Source organism: Phoxinus phoxinus (genome assembly GCF_949152265.1).
Source record: "Phoxinus phoxinus genome assembly, chromosome: 11".
NCBI lineage: Eukaryota > Metazoa > Chordata > Actinopteri > Cypriniformes > Leuciscidae > Phoxinus > Phoxinus phoxinus.
Genome location: NC_136886.1, coordinates 28,400,689 through 28,420,218, shown reverse-complemented (window position 1 = coordinate 28,420,218; position 19,530 = coordinate 28,400,689). Strand labels below are relative to the sequence as shown.

Sequence of the window (19,530 nt, the reverse complement as noted above, 5' to 3'; positions counted from 1 at the left end):
TTAGCAGTACAGCTAATCGCTTATCAGTTATTTAATCAAACATTCACGGAATATACGGATAAAAAGGCGAGTAAATAAATTGTGTGCTGTTTTTAATAAAACATCGTTTCGTTTGTTCTGGAACGTCAATCTCAGTGGATAGTGGGAGGGCCCCGCAGTTGACAAATCAGTGACGCAGTGAGCGTAACGCAACTGCTACGGATGGCTATTGAAACACCAGTGGATCCGTTTCTTGGCTCCAAAATCTTTAGAATAGAGACCTGGCACTAACAAACGAGACAGAGTCTTATTCATCGTGGTGGTTTGTGATGTATGAATGGATAGTTGACGGATTATCGTCGCTGTTCGTGCCCTTTTCTGGTGAGAAATCCGCAGCCTGGCCTAGTCAGCACGGTAACGGTGTAGCAAGAGCCGAGGGCACAGACACCCAGCGGCAGGAGAACAGCAGGCCCGCCAAACGCAACTATCAAAGGTGTAGGATTACTCTGTATTCCTCATTTCTGAATGAAACGAATTTGTTTTGTTTTCTATTTTTGTTAACACGCAGTTTGCTTGCTTTGTTTTGGCTGTGTCAGTTTGTGTCTTGTTCATTTACATGAACAATAGGCAGTGTTGTAGTATTAGCATTTGTCTTTAGGGGCAGGAATCAGTCCAATGTAAACAATTCATCAATAGACAATCTATTCACAGCAAACAACTTCATTTATGGACTGTTTGACGTAACTTAATTGGTATTACTACAGGGTTGGTTGTCATTAAATGAACCGTGGTGGTGATTTTTATTTTGTCTTTATGTTAGTTTTTATTTTGGTGATCTAACGTTATATGAATACAATTGAATGTTCTTTACCAAGGCCAAAGTAATATTGTATGTTTGCTAGTGGTTCTGAGGCGGAGTGATTTTTAGTGCTCGATATTATTTTAATGTGTTTTCGTCTTAATCCGTCTGATGCACTGACTTGAAGTGTTCTTCTGGGTTTCAGTGTGTACTCTGCTGATGGTGTGGCAGAATATCCAGAGGTCAAAAGAGCAAGACATGGTAAATATTTAGAGCATATCTTCCATGTAAACAACAGTGCCTAATACAACTTAACTGAACATTTCTCACTTACCTACTACCAAGATTTTTTCCCCCTCAAATATATAATTGTCTCTGTCAACAGATGTGATCATTAGGGTTGTCAAGAAGACTTTTGCAGGGATTGCTGGGCTGTTCCGTTCGAGACACCGCAGGAAGGACGAACATGAAAAGCAGAAAGGCTTTACGCAGGTATGTTTGTATAATCACCACTTAGCACTTGCAAAAACATGCATTGTTTGTACAGCCTTGGTTTCATGAATTCTGCACATTGTCTTGTTTCTTGTGCTTGTTGGTGGCTCAGGTTGGCAGGGTTGCCTTTACGGGTATTGATGACATATACAGCAACAGCCTGAGTTCATGGATTGAGATTGACGGAATGGGTGAGTGTGACCTACCAGCATGTCACTGTGATCTGTGAAATTTTCTATACAAAGCAGCATCCTGAAAAAATGTATCACCGTTTCTATAAAATTAATTAATAAAATCATACTGTCCCTAAACATTTAAACGGTAGCACATAAAGCGTATTTCATACGTGCGTACAGTCTGTAAGTTTTGTAATGATTTAAATCTCTATTTAGATCAACAGATTGAAATGGGACTTAAAAATAAAGAAAGGACAGCAACCAATGTCCACCACAATGTCCAGGCTTTACGTAAACCTGAGTAAGTATCATTTAGTCCATTTTTGAAGTGTTTCTCAATTTTAATCTTTTTTAAGTCTTCTCAAATTTAGTTTATATCATCAGCCAACGTTTTAATGATTATCTTCCATGATGAAATTAATATCCAGTTGTAATGGTTTATCATTTTTACATGATTAAAGGGGAGATTGAAAACTTCTATTCATAAAGAGACACATATGATCATTTTATTTTCTAAATATTCCATCCAATGATGTACAGAATATGAGTGCAATTCAGCCAAACAATAAACATGCATTATGGAAACAATAAGAAGCATTTATGAAAGATGAACCTTACCTACCATGTGCTAACAGAAGTATCAAACAAGGCTTGAGATACATACTTCTGCTTTGTAACTGTAAACCATATTCTAGAAGGTTGATGATACTAAAATGATTTGTCCTTTAGATGTTCTGTAACAGTCTGTAATGTATTTATCTCCTTGAGCAGTGGAGCAATGCTGTTCAAGGGAAGCCAGGACAGAGGCAGGGAGATGCGCAGATCCCTGAAGCTGGTGCCGTCTTGCACCACCCACGGGCTGAGCACAAGACCGCCTGAGATGGAGCACCCGAGCCGCACACACAAACCTTGCCTGACCGTGGAGGAGGTAGGAGAACTCAATCTTGATGTACTGGGAAGCTTGGTGCATCGATGTCTTTGATTTCCTGAGCATTTCTGTTTCGAGTAGGCATTGAGAGAGAGCGATCGAGAGCATTACAGGAAGCTAGTAGAGATGGCTTCGGAGAAATACTCAAAGAGCAAACCATTACCATTTGGACGGATGAAGCCTCCAATGTAAGTCCTTAGAACACTTTTGAAATCATTGTAGTTTTCCTGGAGAATATTAACGCTATGTTTATTAAAATCTTTTAGCTCAAAATTTCCTCTTGATGGACACAAGGTTAATGGACACGCATCCCTCAATCGCACTACTGACGTGAGCAGACCTGCTCCAGTAAGAGGTGAGCTTAATTAAGATCTAATATATTATACACCCAGCAGTATCAGCCCCATCCCAAGTGTTGATGATAACGTTACCCTAATAAACCGCTTTTCTTCTGTGCTGTTTTCCTCTAACTCTGGGTTAAAACTGTTTTAACCCTTTAATGAAGATATTCCATTATATATATATATTTACAATCAAATAAAATATTCTGTTTGCCTTCAGCCCTCCCTAACATGTCTATGTGGCGGGAGCCAGTATCACTGATGCAGACTAAAGACAGGTAACACTTTAACATGTTGCATAAACATTATTGATTAATAAATGCATGTCTACATTTATTTATTCAAATTTCTTTCATTCTTAAATCTGCTATAGAACAATAGATGTTAATCGAAGCACACCAGGAAGTGATGTCAAGCAACGAGCCTTGGATAATCAAACTGCAAGAAAAATCGTAAGTGCATCCGTGTATCTTCCGATTATTTGGTTTTTGATTTAATATTAAAAGCAAGAAAAATAGAAAATGGTGCTTTTTTTTTTTTCAAAAGTAGAAAATGAATAAACGGGTTGAATATTCAATCTCTGCATGTGGACAGGAATGAAACGCCCCTTTCTGCTGATTGGTCAACCATGCAGTCATCAGTTGTTCCTCAGTTCCACACAACAGAAAAATAGTCATCCACTGCTACAGTTGTACGGATTCTTAAAGCAGCAGATGATTATGATTCTGTTGATGTTTGGTTGACCAATCAGCAAAAAGGGGTGTTTCATTCCAGCCCACATGTAGAGATTGAATATTCAAGCTGTTTATACAATTTCTACCCCTGAATGTAAAAACAAAAAATCAAGCTGAATTCTTGGTGCTGTTTTTTTTTTCTGCTTTCAATATTAAATAAAAAAAGTATTGATTGGAAAATAAAGGATTTCAGTGTCTTGCTCATGTCGTGCAAGTGGTCTGTCTACAAATGAAATTTGGAGATTTATGATGTTAATAATTTTTTTTTTTAATGTTTTTTGAAAACCGTGGTAATTTGATCACATTTCAAAGCAATGTGGTTATTAATGTCGTCGTATAGTCCGTTTCATAAGTGTAGTTCTGTTTTCCTCACCCTCTCTCTAGCCTGTAGATGTGGATCTTTCAGCTGAGGTTGAAGCCAGGTTGAATCTTAAGGAGAAAGACACCGCTGCAGGACCCTTGCTACCATCCAGATCTGAACTGATTACAGATACAGTAAGGCGCAGTGAGGAGGAGTTTCCCAGACTGACCAAGGTTAGTTTCTTAAAACAATTCTGCCCTTTATAAATCTTGTTATACCCCTCTGTGTGATTGTTGATAAAAAAAATTAACAGTGTTCAAGAAATATTGTGATATGCGTACAAATATTTCTGTGCTAATTAGAATTTGGTGAAATTCTTATTAATAATGTCTCACAAATGTGTTAACCTGCTATAAATTCTAGTTTCCAAAAATTCTAAAGTATTCATTGTAACAGAATAATTATTTTTAATCTGTACATGTACAAGCAAAAGTAATTTTGGGTGCTATTTATGATAGTAAATAGAATATTTATGTATATATTTGATATTTATTTAAATCAAGCCTTTAAAATAAATTGCCATTAATCAGTTTACATATGAGTGAAAGTAGCAGTGTCATGACTTTTAACTTAAAATTTGCAGTTAATTGCAATTAATTGGTAAGATCACCCAAAAAAGACATTTCTGTCATTAATTACTCACCTTCATGTAGTTCCAAACCCATAAGACATTTGTTCGTCTTCAGAACAAAAAATATATATTTTTGATGAAATCCGAGAGCTTTCTGACCCCTGATAGACTGCAATGTTATTACCACTTTCAAGGCCCAGAATGTTAGTAAAAACATCATCAAAATAATCCATGTGACTACAGTGGTACAGTGGAAGCAACAAGAATACTTTTTGTGTGTAAAGAAAAAAAAAATGGCTTTATTCAACAATTTCTTCTCTTCCCTGTCAGTCTCTGATGCTGTTCACACAGTGCAGGGCTTCTGGGTTCTATATGTCAGAAAGCCGGCTCAGTATTGGCTGGTTCCTGCGTCAGCGTCACACGCATATGTATCATGGTGCTCACGTAAACAGCATTGAGCATTTTTGTTTTGTTTGTTTTTCGCCCAAAATAAAACGTATTCTGGTTGCTTCAATTAATGATAGAAATTTCAATTTTGGGTGAACTTAATAAAAAAAAAAATCTGGTCTCATTTCAATAATGTGCGATAAATTGCTGACAATAAATTACAAAAGCGAACATCTCCAATAAGAGAATTTTGGGGGAAGAAAAAGCATGACTTCTTTGCTTGGTTAGCTTTGAGAGCCATGTAAACGGGGATATTCCAATATATGAACCCTTTATTTTCCGAAATATAGGCTTTATCAGAAAATAGACCTTAACTGAACAATGATGTGCATGTAAGTTTCACTGTCACATTGGTTCCTTTCCTCCTTATTTGAGTATCATTTTTGTGTGTGTATCATGTAACAGGAGATGCAGCAGGAAGTGAGTGCTGCTCTTGCTCAAAGTGATCCAAACCTGGTTCTGTGCAGTGCTTTCAAACTGCGTATCACACAGAGGGATCTGGCAACCCTGCAAGAAGCCAGCTGGCTCAACGATGAGGTAGTGTCATTTCAATAGTGACTTTTATTAGGAGTGCACTGTATATTGGTAACATGACGGTTGTCAGCTAATAATGGATATTTAGTTCTCTTTTTTTCCCCCTCTATTTTTACAATACTTTTGCCATCATCTAATGTTTCGCCAAAACTTAATCTTTGAAAACAGTAGTAAATTGATTAAACTGTACTAAATTAATTTGTTAAATGTAATCTTTAGCAAATTTTAGAATCAGTATTCTTACATTTTAAATGTATTTGTTAGCATTTTTAGTGTTTTATTTTTCATTTAGTATAAAATAGTATAGAATTTATTCAGCCACTTATCGGTTATTGGCCATAACATGAAAATAATTGTTGTTTCCAGGATTTTTGTCTGTCATACTCATAAATCAAAATGCAGGTCAGACCTGACCTGTCTAATTGATACACATAATCTGAAAGTTTACCTGAAATCTGAAACATTACCTTTGATTAAACATGTAACCCTGTCGCTCTCAGGTGATCAACTTCTACATGAATCTCGTGATGTCCCGCAGTGAGCAGGAAGTAGGAGGCAGGAAGGTCTACTCTTTCAGTACTTTCCTCTTTCCCAAGTTGCATGGCGGTGGACACGCTTCAGTACGACGCTGGACTAAGGCTGTAGACCTCTTCCTGTATGACATCATTCTGGTCCCTCTTCACCTGGGTGTTCACTGGTCCCTTGCTGTGAGTATTTAACCATAAGTATCATGGGTTCGAACATTAGAAACCCTTATATTAACAGTAGCAGTCTGTTGCGGCACAATGAAAAGGACACACAAGCTTTCACTGTTTGGTGCCTGATGAATAGTTTTACAGGACTGTTGATTGGCTGGTTGATTTGAATATTTTATTAGCTTTTATTTAATTTGTGTCTGAGTGATGACGTTTAGATTTGTGTGTAATATGTTTCCTCCTTTTTCCACGGCAGGTTGTTGACTTCAAATCAAAGTCTGTACTATCTTACGACTCCATGGGTCAACGGCATGATGACATCTGCAACCTGATTCTGTAAGTGATAATGTTGTGGAGCATTATACTTCACTGCTTATATTTTTAAGACAAACATTTTTGCAGCTAAAATGAGGAGTTTGTGTAATTGTGCTGATGAGGTTAAATGTATTCGTGTTAGTTTGTGCTCATAGTTTGTTTTTCACAGGCGACTGTACACATTTATATTAACCTAATGACTGCATCTGTCTATTAGGCTTTATCTGAAAGAAGAGTTCAAGGTGAAAAAGGGAAAAGATTTGGACATGTCAAAGTGGACCTTGAGCAGTTTACGACCTTCTGTAAGCAGTTTTGTATAATTACATTAAATCTTATAAGAAGATTGTAAGGGTGTGTTCACACTTGACAAGTTTGGTTCGATTAAAATTAACTGGTGCAATTGCTCTGTTAGTGCAGTTCCTTTGAAAAAGTGTGGACACTGCTGTTTAAAACCTGGTGCGCACCAAACTTGCAGACTGAGACCCCTGAAAAGGTGAGTCTCAGTCCTCTTCCAAGCTAACTGGTGCGGTTCGACTGATATATGAACGGACCAACGACATCTAAACAAACCAAAAACAGGGTGTGATGTCACAAGATGCGACCCTAAAAAGGACAGAATGCTCAAACATTGGCTCTTCATGGCAGGAAATACGTTGCCGTTCAGTAAAGCCATTAGAAACGCCGTCTCCTTGCAGCAGATCTTCATTTGTGTAAAATGGAAGAATTCCTGGTGCTGTTTTGACTTCTTTACACATTGTATTAGCTCTTTGTGAATTCTCAGCTGGTAAAAATGGCATCATATGTAGGTACGCAAAATGTTGCACATACGACAAGCGCGTTTAGGTCAGCACTCAGCATTGGTTTGGATGTTCAGTAAGTTCCGTCGCAAAATTCAAGTCATAAAAGCCTTCTTTTAAAAAAAAAAAATCTTTAGGTTCGGTCTTAAAAATGGCAGTGTTAACACTAAGCGAACCAGGACTAAATATATTATTTTCTTTTTTGGTCTGGGCCAAGAGAACCAAACTACAAGTTTGAACACACCCTAAAGACCTTTTTATGCTTCTGCGTCGAATCGACGGCGTACCCCCGCAAACCCTTCTGCGTCAACGCGAACCCCTCTCCGCCCCCTCCGCCGTAGCTCGACGTGCACCTCCAAAAAATTGTAACTACGCGTCGAGGCGACGCAGACTATACGGGCTGTGATACCGCCCCCCTAGCGTTCTCGCGGTGAAATGCACCGCGATGCAACACAACCCGACGCAGAACCATAAAACGGCCACGACGCCGTAGGAGTAACGGCGTAGCTACGGCGTGGAGTTGACGCAGAAGCATAAAAAAGGCTTAAGACTGAGAATGAGCTTTTACTTGAATATTAACCAAAATTCAAAATGAATTTAATATTATTTCAGGGTAAAAGTAACAAGACCTCAGTGATCATATTTTTAATCAATGTTATCACATCAGTCCACAAGAGGGTGCAACAATTCAATTTAAACAGCACTGAGTTATTGTTAGCAGACAACAATTCTGCATTCGGTGTTATGTGTTTGCCAAGCACTGTTTTTGCACTTAAATGCAACCCATATTCAAAGTTCAGAAGTTTAATTTGACAGCTGTAGAAGTGTTTCATTCTGAGTCAGGAATAAAACTTGCACTATAAGCTCAGTTCTAATTATTGTTTGTAGGAGATCCCTCAGCAGAAGAATGGTAGTGATTGTGGTGTGTTCGTATGCAAATATGCTGACTATATCTCCAGAGGACGCAACCTCACATTCAGACAGGTACTGCTTCTTTACACCCACAGTTACTTGCATATACATATGTATAATTAATTATTGCAGAATTAGATTTACTATTTATCCTTTCTCTCTCTCTAGAATCATATGCCGTATTTCAGGAAAGTTATGATCTGGGAGATCCTCAACCAAAAGCTGCTGCAGTAGGAGTGTTGGGAACGTCGTACTGACCGAATCAGATTGACCAAAGCACAGGACCATTATATGTCTGTCCCTCCTGCTCTTTTCTAGAGACGTTTGGCTTCATATTGGCCTGTTGCAAAATTCCACCCAATTCTTTTAACAGACAGTGGATTGCTGGTTCTCGGACAGTTTTGTTTGCACAAATAACCAACCCCTGCTGTATTAATCTAAACACTAGAAGCGCAAATATGGTTCAAGGAGCAGAACACTGGATTGGGGTGTGAATAGATTTGAGCAGGTGGAAGCCTCATTAGCAGCAGTTGTTTTTGTGAGGCTGGAATCGTTTCATTCCAAGAATGTAGTCTTATCGCCCCCTACTGGTTATACTGTGAGCAGTTCCCAACTCACAGAAGTAGCTGTTGATGTTCCCATGTTTAGCTACGATGGGGGGGTTAAAAATGAACTTTATTCTCAATAAGCTTTCTGAGTTTCTTAGCATGGGGATGTTTTAGCATTAACATATCTCTTTTTACTTTATATTTGGATTAATAAGGAATAATAAATATATTTATTTAGTTTGAATGATATTCAGTTATGTTAGCTTAGTATGTCAAGACTTGTGTGTTTAAAAAACAACAATCGTATCCATTAGTCTCAGAGCATCTTACTAGCAAGGTTTAATGTGCATGACGATGATGGTACTTGCACTGAAAGCAACAGTATTCAGTGGATCTGTTTTGTTTATTTTGTCTCCCTACACAGTCCTGGCCTCCAAGTGCCTTGATCCGGGTGTATCTCATATTTGAAAGCCGTAAAATAGAAATGTTGAATATTTTGGCTTCACACCTCTTGCTGGAGCATCCGACATGCTTGTTTTTGTGTGTGTGGGGAGGCAACAGAGCTTAACGTGTAAAAACCAGAGCTAGATGATGGGGAGGGGGAATGCATTGGTCTCATTTTTTCTGATTCTAAATGCTATATTCATAATCCCAATGGCTGTATTAGACATTCTTATTGAACTGGAACTGTGGAGCAGTGGAGTTGTGCCAAACGGACATTTCTGTGGTTAATTTCTGCAATATTCCTCTCTCATCCAGTAATACAGGATCAAAAAGTGCTTTAATTCTGACTTGAAGTGTAAAAGAAGAAAAAAGGTCTATATTTATTTGTTCGTATGTGGCTCTTCTGATTTAGTTTGAGCTTGGGTGCATATCCTGAAGTGGAATTGTTTGTGAGTATGGAGAGTGTTTTGATTGGCAGTTGGTGAGTTCTGATGCAAGCTTTAATATAGAAAATGAAAGGCCCCACTGCATATGAACTGTTTTTGTCATTAATGCAGAGTGTTGGTACTTATTTTTGTAAGTAATAAAGAAGTGAAAAAGAAACATGTCGTCTGTCTTAGTCTCGCACTCTAATGCAGCAAGTAGGGTCAAATTCCTGTCACGAAGTCGATACAACTGCAACATAATTCAGAATATCTTCTAATAATTGCTACTGTTTTATCGGTTTAATTGGTTATCAAAGCACCATATGCAGCGAAAGAACTGTTCATGTTTTGATTTGCAATTTAGTTGCATATGTTGAGCTAATGCTGTCTTATAGGTGTCAATTTTGTTCACTCTTGTTCCGCGTGGATGCATACAAAATTTAAATTTATTTTGTTACTAAAAGATTTCTATTTCAAGTAAATGCTGCTCTTTTATCCAGTTTCCACAAAATTAGTAAGCAGCTGTTTTCAACATTGATAAGAAATGTTTCTTGATCAGATCAGTAAAGGAGACTGATTTCTGAAGGATCGTGTGACTGGAGTATTGATTCTGAAAGTTCAGCTTCAGAAAGCACCAGAATACATTACATTTTAAAATATAAATGAACAGAAAACCGATATTTTGTAATAATGTTTGACAATATTACAGTTTTTCTTGAATTTTTAATCAAATAAATACATCCTTAGTGGGCAGAAAAGACTTCTAAAAACATTTTAAAAATCAAACTTTTCATTTAGATTTATTTAATAGTGTAACATTCACTTTAAAAATGTAAATCTTTTTTTAATTATTATTATTGTAAACTGATATGGACAGGCAGCACATGAGTTTGTGGAGGCAGTCTTTTAATATGTGCTTTTGACATTCTGTGCTATAAAATCAACAGTTTAAGGTAGGCCTACATTTTTCCCCATCTATTACACTATTCTAACCAGTAGGGCCACAAGGTGTCAAATAAGCACAGCACACAAATGTAACCTTGCACTATCCTTGCCCTCACATCACACACTTTCTGGAAACAGTTCGATGGTGTAATGTTCACAGGAGACGACTGTCAGTGATGCACTTCCTGCTCTGCCATCACGTGATCTACAGGCTAATTTATTGATAGGCCTGAATTATTTAGACGGCCCAGTGTGTTTGAAAACACAGCAGATGGTCTTTACGTGAGGAAACTAATATCTGCCCTAGCTTTTTGCCCTAACGTATCTCTTATCTTGCCCATTAGTATGTGGATGGGTAAGAAGCGCCATTTCAAAACTGATATAAATAAACGTTACTGACAATATGTAAACAATACAATAGGCTACATATTTTAGCACCAGGTTTTGTGTCTATGATCAGTCTATTCACCTTTGTATTATTAATATACTGTATTATGTGTTTTTTTCTGTTTTACAATTATGAAACTCAAAATGTCTCAGTATAGATACTAATTATTGATCCCACTTTATATTAAGTATCTGTAAGTACTAACATTTAAATTAATAATTTGATACAATGCAGTTATTACATCTTTTTACATTGTTTTATATTTTAAAAATACCTGCATGTAATTACATCTGTAAATGATTTCAGTAATTACACTGTTGACCCTTCCCTTACACCTTAACCCACCCTTAAACCTAACCATACCACCAAACCTGTCCAAAACCTTACCCGTATCCCACCGCAATAGCAGTCAAAGTGTTTTGCAATGCAACATGAACACAATAAGTACATTGTACCTAACACTTAATTTGTTTTATGTACATAGTAGTTAAAGAGATACACTGTTCCAAACGGGCGTTTCATGCAGTAATGCCAAAGAGGAACCATTTTTGGGTCCCCAAAGAACCTTTCAGTAAAAAAGTTTTTTATATTATTAATATGGTGAAAACCTTTATAATAATCTTAGTGTACGTTTACTTGACAACGATGTACTAAAAATGGAAGCATTTTATTTTTGTGTACAGGCGGTCCCCGTTCACACGGATATGTGAAAACGATTTAAAATACTGTAATATGCATGCCAGGCCAGTAGTTGGCGATGTAACTTTGCAAAGAAAGCACACCGCCTATAGACTGAACATGTGATACACGTGTATGACATTAAAGGAACACTCCACTTTTTTGGGGAAAATGCTCATTTTCCAAATCCCCTAGATTTAAACAGTTGAGTTTTACCGGTTTCCATTCAGCCGATCTCCGGGTCTGGCAGACCTTTTAGCATAGCTTAGCATAGATCATTGAATCTGATTAGACTATTAGAATCTCTCTCAAAAACTTTATCAAAGAGTTTCAATATTTTTCCAATTTAAACCTTGACTCTTCTGTAGTTACATCGTGTACTAAGACAGAGTCCGACGGATAATGAAAAGTTGCAATTTTCTAGGCCAATATGACTAGGAACTATACTCTCATTCCTGCGTAATAATCAAGGAACTGTGCTGCTGTCCCATGGGTGCAGCAGGCAAACTGAGTCAAGGTTTAAATAGGAAAAATTTGGTAATTTTTTTGAGAGAGATGCTAACGGTCTAATCAGATTCAATGATCTATGCTAAACTAGCAAAAAAGTGCTACCGCCAGACCCGGAGATTGGCTGAATGGATTCGAAAACGGTAAAACTCGAGTGTTTAACTCTAGGGGAGTTGGAAAATGAGCCTATTTCCAAAAAAAGTGTTGTGTTCCTTTCACGTACTCCAGAGATGGTCAGTTTGTGGTTCTACCATTGGAAAAAGCGCAACGGCTAACTTGAATTAAGTCTGCCTTGATATCCAATCACATTACATCCTTGACGTCATTCAATTTCATTCAGAGTTGTCCAACAGTCTGTTTGCGAAATACCATAAAAATAAATTAGAAGTGCCGTAAACTGAGTCATACCTGTTGCGCAACTGTCTGTGACTTCTCTTATAAAACAGCATTTTTTTTTGGTGTAAACTCTAAAAATGGATCAATCCAAAACGAATCTTTTAGAGCAAACATGTTAAAGATTAGCTAATGGGCGTCGATAAGCTATTTCCTCACAAAAGCGATTTATTTAGCATAGTGAAGCCTCTCCTCCATTGACATCCATTCAAAAAAAAATGGAGGCTTGTCTCCTTCCCTGTGTACCGCAGCGTCAGCAGGCGTTAAGCTTTTTACGGCTAAGGTTGCTGCCTTCAAATGGCTTTGCCGTTTTCACAAATTCGTGTTTTTATAGTTTACAGTGAAGATAACGGTATCATTTTCAAAAACTTTCCCATTTAAACATTTTTCGTTTTCAGGCCCCCAAAACGCTGTTGTTGTGTAAATGAATGGCCAAAATGCATAAAACTTTTTTTTTTTAAAGGGCACCTATTATGGAATTTTGAAATTTACCTTTCATGTAGTGTGTAACATAGATCTAAGTGAACAAAAACATCCTGCAAAGTTTGAAATATGAAAGTGCACCGTATATAAAGTTATTGTCTTTCAAAAGTAAGAGTCGACTCGGAGTCATTTTTATGAATCGTTAGAAGACCGAAGCTTTTTCTCTGACTAGATGACGTCAACTTGTCAAGTTATTTGAATACGATACTCCCACTTATTGCTCTCCAAGGCCAGGGAAAACTTGAAAACATCATGGCGACGAGACGCTGTGTTCTGAAGTGAGGCTCAAAAGCCAACTTTTTTCATCTGCCCAAGGAGGAGCATTTGAAGACTAAGTGGCTACAATTCATACAACTATACCACAGAAGTATAGTCCGAGCCTTGTGCTTTGCTCGCGCCATTTTGAAGATGATTGCTTTTTAAATGCCCTCAAACTTGGATTCGCGAGCCGGCTGATATTGAAGGAAGGTTCAGTTCCAAGTGTATTTGCATCAGCTTCCTCCTCCGTATCACAACCTGTAAGTGTTATTAATAATTGTTGCTTTTATGTAGCATGCTTAATAATTATTTTTTTTGTTGTGTAAGCACCGTTTAGCTTCTAGGTCTTCAATGACAATTGTATTGAGATATGTGAAGTGTTTGTCGTTGTTTTCGGAGTTGTTTTAAAGAATAGAGTAACTGCATTTTTTTTTTTTTTTGTAAAAACGTTATGTTTATGCATCGGGCTAACGCAAACAAAGACTGATTGTGCTTTTACATTTTGAACTCTGGGCTATGCTCGCTAACATATTAAATTCTTTATCTTATTTTTAGTTTTTTACTACAAACTACAAGCAGTGGACTATAATCATTATTATAATACAATTTAATTGATAAAAGCATCATTGTACTCCGTGTTAAACAATAAGTATTATCTCTGTAAACACTGCTGGGTCATCTGACCAATCAACGCAGATTAGCGTCGCGCAAAGGAGGGGTTTGGAAAAACGAGTCGTTGAACGAATCATTTAGGAGTCGGTGAGCAAATCAGGTAAAAATAAATGCATATTATACGAAAACAAAAGTGTTTTTTGACATTGCATGCACGTAAACCTGTTGTTGGGGACTCCCTAAACAACATTAGGAACATTTTAAATGTCATAATAGGTGCCCTTTAAATGGTGTCATGTAAACGCCCCCTAAAAAACTGCTTTTCCACTATAAAGAACCTTTTGTGGAATGGAAAGGTTCCTTGAATGTTAAAGATTCTATATGGAACATAGATGCCTATAAAGAATGTAATGTAATGTAAAGTGTGATGCAACGATTATAATAATATCCTCTCATTCAACCAGCTGAATTTGTGACAAAACAAGATTTTTCTTTTTATAAACCATTAAACAAATCATGTAATAAATAATCAGATCGAATTTGTTGGTTTACAATCATTTGTTGGGTTACAAATCATTGGTTTACAATGTCAGTGCCTCTAACACTGAGCAAAGAACATTCTTGTGTTTTTGCTGAAATGAAAGATGATGGTTTTACATCTTGTGGTCATATTGCACAAGGTCTGCATGAAAATCACCCTGGGAGTTCCTCCAAGCCATTTCTCACCTCAAGCTTTTGTGCCAGAGATCAAAGCATGGTACAGCGTGGAGGCGGACATATTTGTGTCCCCCCGAAGAGCATTCCAGGCAGCCATAGACAGTCTCGCGCTTCTGATGCCCCATGCCACACAGGGCGCACGGTCCTTTAGGTATGTTATGGTTGAGCAGATTTACGCGTATGTGCTTCTCATCCCGCAGGTAGGCCGTGGACAGGTCAGTCATGCTGGCAGCCTTCTCGTAGTAGTCCGTCACGACATCGTCCATGTACATATCAGAGTGAGTGAGCTCTTCAAACGTCCTGTCATCTACAGCAAGCATTAATCAAGAGTCATATTTGGAATATTTCTTCAAGATGTTTTAACTATATTACAGATACATTTGACAACAGAAATTATATCACCTGCTCTGAAAGGATTCCCATAGATGATTCCCGACAGGAATCTCCTGAGTCTTCCAAAGGAAAAGCGGCCAATGATTCCCCCGAGCTGGTCACGTATCTGTTCCCTCTCAAACCCTCCCATTGACTCTGGTGCTACACATATGTCTGACCAAAGTTACATTAAAGGCCATTAGTTACATAAAAAAAAACAGATGGAGACTATTTGAATCTGAAAATCAACTCATTTATGAAAATGTTTAAATCTAAAAAACATCTATGCTTCATATACAGTACAACTACATAGATGTACACCCAAAAGTTTGGCGTCAGTAAGATTTTTTTATGTTTTTGAAAGTCTCACCAGGGCTGCATTCATTTGATCAAAAAATACAATAAAACAGTAATATCGTGAAATATTATTAATATTTAAATAACTGGTTTCTTTTGTAACCTATTATAAAATGTAATTTATTCCTGTGATGGCAAAGCTGAATTACTTTTCCCTTCAGAAATCAGTGCTCGAGAAACATTATCAGTGTTGAAAACAGTTGTGCTGCTCTTTTTGTGGAAACGATGATCATTTTTTTCAGGATTCTTCGATGAATGGAAAGTTCAAAAGAACAGCATGTATTTTAAATATAAGTCTTTTGTAACATGTATGGAGCCTCTAAAGGGACATAAACCCATAATCTAAAGGGGAAATAAATATGATTATTAAGGTGATTATAGGAAAATAGGAAATATTCTATATATAGAAAATAGGAAAATAGATTATAGAAAATTATACGTCAGTGCGTTCTCTCGAGAATGTTTGCGTTCCCCCAAGAAATTTTGAGTTTGCGCAACACTTTTGTACGGAGCCCCTAAAGGGACACATGAAGGGAAAAAAAATGAGATGGAGGAAATATTATTTGTCAATGCTTTTGTGTTCCCTCACAAAAAACGTTTGCTTTCCGCCGAGAAAAAAGCTCAAAAGGTCGACGAGCAAACACAAAGTTTCTCGTGGGGGCGCAAACCGTTTTGCGAGGGAACGCAAAAGCATTGACTTATTATTTGTCCTCCTATCTCAAATTTTCTCCACCTCCATATGTCCCTTTAGGGGCTCCGTAGTTTTGTGAGCTAATGCAAAGTTTCTTGGGGGAACGCAACATTTTTGCGAGACAACGCAAGAGCGTTGAAATATATTTTTTCCTCCCATCCCATAGGCCATTTCCACCACCATGTCCTTTTAGGGGTTTCTTATAATTGTCTTTGGTGTCATTTTTGATAAATTTAATGAATCCTTGCTGAATAGAAGTTTTTAAAAAGAAATCTTACTGACCCCAAACTATTGTATGGTATAGTGTAAATATGTATAGAGTCAGAATTTGACTACATTACTTGAATTATGCAGTCATTTAATGCTTACCAAGACGTCCATCAAGACGCACATAAAGCTCGAGCACACTGAATGCTATGGTCGTGTGGGCTGGAATAACAATGGCTTTATCTCGCCCTTTAGGATTTCGACCATCATCTATCTGGAACTGTGTGGGATAAAAGAAAGCATCAGAGAACAGCAGATTTCACAGCCACGTATATAGTTTGGCCCAGGGGGGTACAATTGCATTTGTTTACCCTCATGGTCGTTCCACGCATTCCAGCGTGGACGGTAAGGGAACACTGTCGTGTGGTGCGAATACTCTCCATGACAATGCACAGAACAGTGCGTCCATTCTCTTTGGACTGACGGATCAAACAGTGATCAATGTCCACTTTCCTGATATTTAAAAATAAATGAGAGGAGAATAGACAGAAAGATTTGTGAGTAAAAGAATGTGAAAATGTATTGATTCATTTACATGAGCAAGCAAGAATGCTGCTGTACTGAATATTAGCACGGCCACAGGTAATCACAGCCGCTGAAATAACTTATAAATCAGTAACTTAAATTTGAGACCCAATTATGACTGTTATTTTGTCAATATTTATGAAGCCCCTTAGGGACATGATGATGGAAATAATATGCTATGGGAGGAAAAACTAGGGCAAAGATTCTCAGGGGAATTCAATATGTGAGAAAAGGTAAATTTATCAGAGGAACACAATCATTTTGCTAAAGAAAAAAAGGTTTTGTTACCAAATGTAAAAATTTTTTGAGGAGGAATGCACAAGAGGCGAGGGAATGCAAAAGTTTTGCAAATGAACCCAATTTTTTTGTGAGCAAATGCAAAGTTTCACTGGGAAAGCAATAATCTTTAGCCTGGCTCCGCCCTCCTGCGTACTTCCGCTCAATTATGTGGTGTATTCTTTGGGTTTCTGCAGGCAATTTTTTGGCGGTCCAATCAGCGAACAGAGGGAGTGCCTGAGAACGATGACGTTGAGGTCATGCGCTAGTTTGAGTCATCACTACCAAACGTTAGCTATTGGTTATGGCAGATCCAGAGTGACTCTGGGCAGATCCAATAGTTTTAAACTTTAACAGAGTACCCGCCTTCAAGGAAGTTAACGCTTGTCAATGGAGAGTGGCCAGACTCTCTGTACAAATGAAATGTACGAGAGTCTGTTAGGACCAGGCTAAATCATCTTGCGAGGGAATGCAAAAGTTTTGTGAATGAATTAAATTTTGTTTTGGAAGAATGCTAAAGTTTTGCAAACAAACACAGCGTTTTTCTGGAGGCGAAGGAATGCAAAAGTTTTGCGAATGAACCCAAAAATTTTGCCAGCAAAGTCAAAGTGTCTCGGGGAATGCAATAATTTTGCAAGAGAATGCAAAAGTTTTGTGAAGAAATGAAATCTTTTAAGAGGAATGCAAAAGTTGAATTTTTCCTCCCATCTCATATTTTTTTCCCATCACCATGTCCCATTGGGGGCTCTGTAATTTTTGCTACAATGAAAATAGTTCCTAATTGAGTCAAAGCAAAATCACCCTTTGCGCATTATATTTGTATTTTGTTCCTGAATGAATGTTTTTGAATGAATCGGTTAAGTGAATGATTCTGACTCACTCATAGATAGTTATTTGTCACACATACTGTACTTCCGTAACAGTGTAACCTGCAAAAAGAATCACTTTAAAAATCTTCACTGTGACGTGCAAAAAGTGAGTGATACAAACAGTGAAAAGTCCTAGTGCTGCTGGACTAAATACCAGATCTCAGCCAATTTTGAGGTGCGGATCTAACTGTGTAACTGTATAAAAATATATACACAAAAATATATACACAATGTGTCCTTTACCTTGCATTGAGCTCCCTCAGTAATGTAGGAACCTCCACCTCGTGCTTGGTCACAATTCCAAATGAGGCCTTTACCGCCACAGAGTCTGAACCACTCACGTTTACTCCCACCTCGTGGATCAGATGGTTGCCCAAACGCCCATTTAGGGAAACATCAGACTTGTCTTCATAGTTCAGGAGCTGATATGAGGAGACCCCTGTCAACCAGAGAGAAATACACTCCCTTGATATCACTTACACAAATGCACTTAAAAGGATAGTTCACCCAGAAAGGAAAATTCTGTTATCATATACTCACCCTTCAAGTTGTTCCAAACCTGTATGAAGTTCTTTCTTTCTACTGAACACAAAAGAATATATTTTAAAGAATGTTGATAACCAGTTGATGGGGCCCCATTGAATTCTATGGTATTTTGTTGTCATACTGTGGAAGTCAATCAGCTGTTTGGTTACCGACATTTTTCAAAATATCTTTGTTTGTGTTCAGCAGAAGAAAGAAAAAATCATACTGGTTTAGAATAACTTAGGGTAAGTAAATGATGACAGAATTTTCATTTTTGGGTGCACTATTCCTTTTTAATGCAAAAAATAAAATACCTTCATATAACGCATAAAATGCTAAACAATTTCAATATACAGTATATAACTGTTTTATGCATTTTGTAAGTACAAATTACGCAAAGTTGCACATGTTGAATGCCTAATTGAAGGCATGAGATAACCAAGTGTTTGTTAATCTACTAGGCCTAGCCTACTCATCAAGTTAATTGATTTGATTTCAAATGATAAAATATTTCTTCCTCACCTGCTGTGATCTCTTTCTCTCCCACGAGTATGTCTTTCAGGGAGAAGGGGGTTGTGGCATATTTGGTCTTCTTCCAGAAATGTCGTCTCCTCTTCCTCGTGACCAGGCTGAGGGGTTGGTATCGGTCCGCTTCACTTAGACTGGGCACAGGCACCAGCCGTCCAGTGTTCCCCACCTGCTTCACAAAGTTCTTAGTTGCCGCCGCAAACATGACTGCAGTTCACCGCAGCTTGAGCATTTCGTTTCTTTGTATGTTCATTCACAGTGGTCTGAACTCGACGTGGTAGCCTACTGGCTGTGGAAACATCGCTAAATGAGATTGAAGAGGTGCTGCTTGGGTTTGTCCAACCAGATCATAAATAATAAAAGGGTTGTAAGCTGATCAGGATGTTCTTTGCCATATGTGTATAGTGTCTTATCAGGTTCAAATAAATAGACCTGACACCATCACATCTGTTATAAGTAGGCTAACTCCCTCCAGAGTTTAATGTGAGTATAATGACCTTATTAATGCTTGTTCATTAATGCTTCATTTAATTTGCTAACAGAATTATCTTAAATATTCTGTAATTAGTTTAGCCTACATTACTTGTAATTTGAACATATAAACTTAACTTGAGGTTTAAGTTTACAGACCGCACTGCATC

General features: G+C 37.6%; 2 protein-coding genes across 3 annotated transcripts; one reads left to right on the top strand and one right to left on the bottom strand.

The window, feature by feature from the left end:
• The first annotated feature begins 156 nt into the window (after positions 1-156).
• Positions 157-9,329, top strand: senp2 (SUMO specific peptidase 2). Of its 2 annotated transcripts, none has more exons than XM_079629199.1 (17): positions 157-472; positions 984-1,039; positions 1,164-1,270; positions 1,383-1,461; positions 1,663-1,747; positions 2,218-2,374; positions 2,456-2,562; positions 2,641-2,729; positions 2,936-2,993; positions 3,089-3,167; positions 3,834-3,983; positions 5,234-5,365; positions 5,863-6,069; positions 6,314-6,393; positions 6,590-6,674; positions 8,058-8,153; positions 8,250-9,329. In XM_079629199.1, the coding sequence occupies exons 1-17, from the start codon at positions 309-311 to the stop codon at positions 8,313-8,315; spliced, it is 1,797 nt and encodes a 598-aa protein (XP_079485325.1). In that variant the 5' UTR covers positions 157-308; the 3' UTR covers positions 8,316-9,329. The 2 variants fall into 2 exon arrangements, with proteins under 2 accessions (XP_079485325.1, XP_079485324.1); XM_079629198.1 differs by having other exon boundaries at positions 165-472; positions 2,215-2,374.
• Positions 9,330-14,234: 4,905 nt separating this feature from the next.
• On the bottom strand, positions 14,235-19,364 carry pjvk (pejvakin). Its single transcript, XM_079627553.1, has 6 exons — positions 18,884-19,364; positions 18,080-18,275; positions 16,478-16,619; positions 16,269-16,386; positions 14,882-15,025; positions 14,235-14,786 (listed from the first exon to the last, which is right to left on the bottom strand). Exons 1-6 carry the CDS (start codon positions 19,092-19,094, stop codon positions 14,485-14,487), a joined length of 1,113 nt encoding a protein of 370 aa, XP_079483679.1. The 5' UTR covers positions 19,095-19,364; the 3' UTR covers positions 14,235-14,484.
• Between the last annotated feature and the right edge of the window lie 166 nt (positions 19,365-19,530).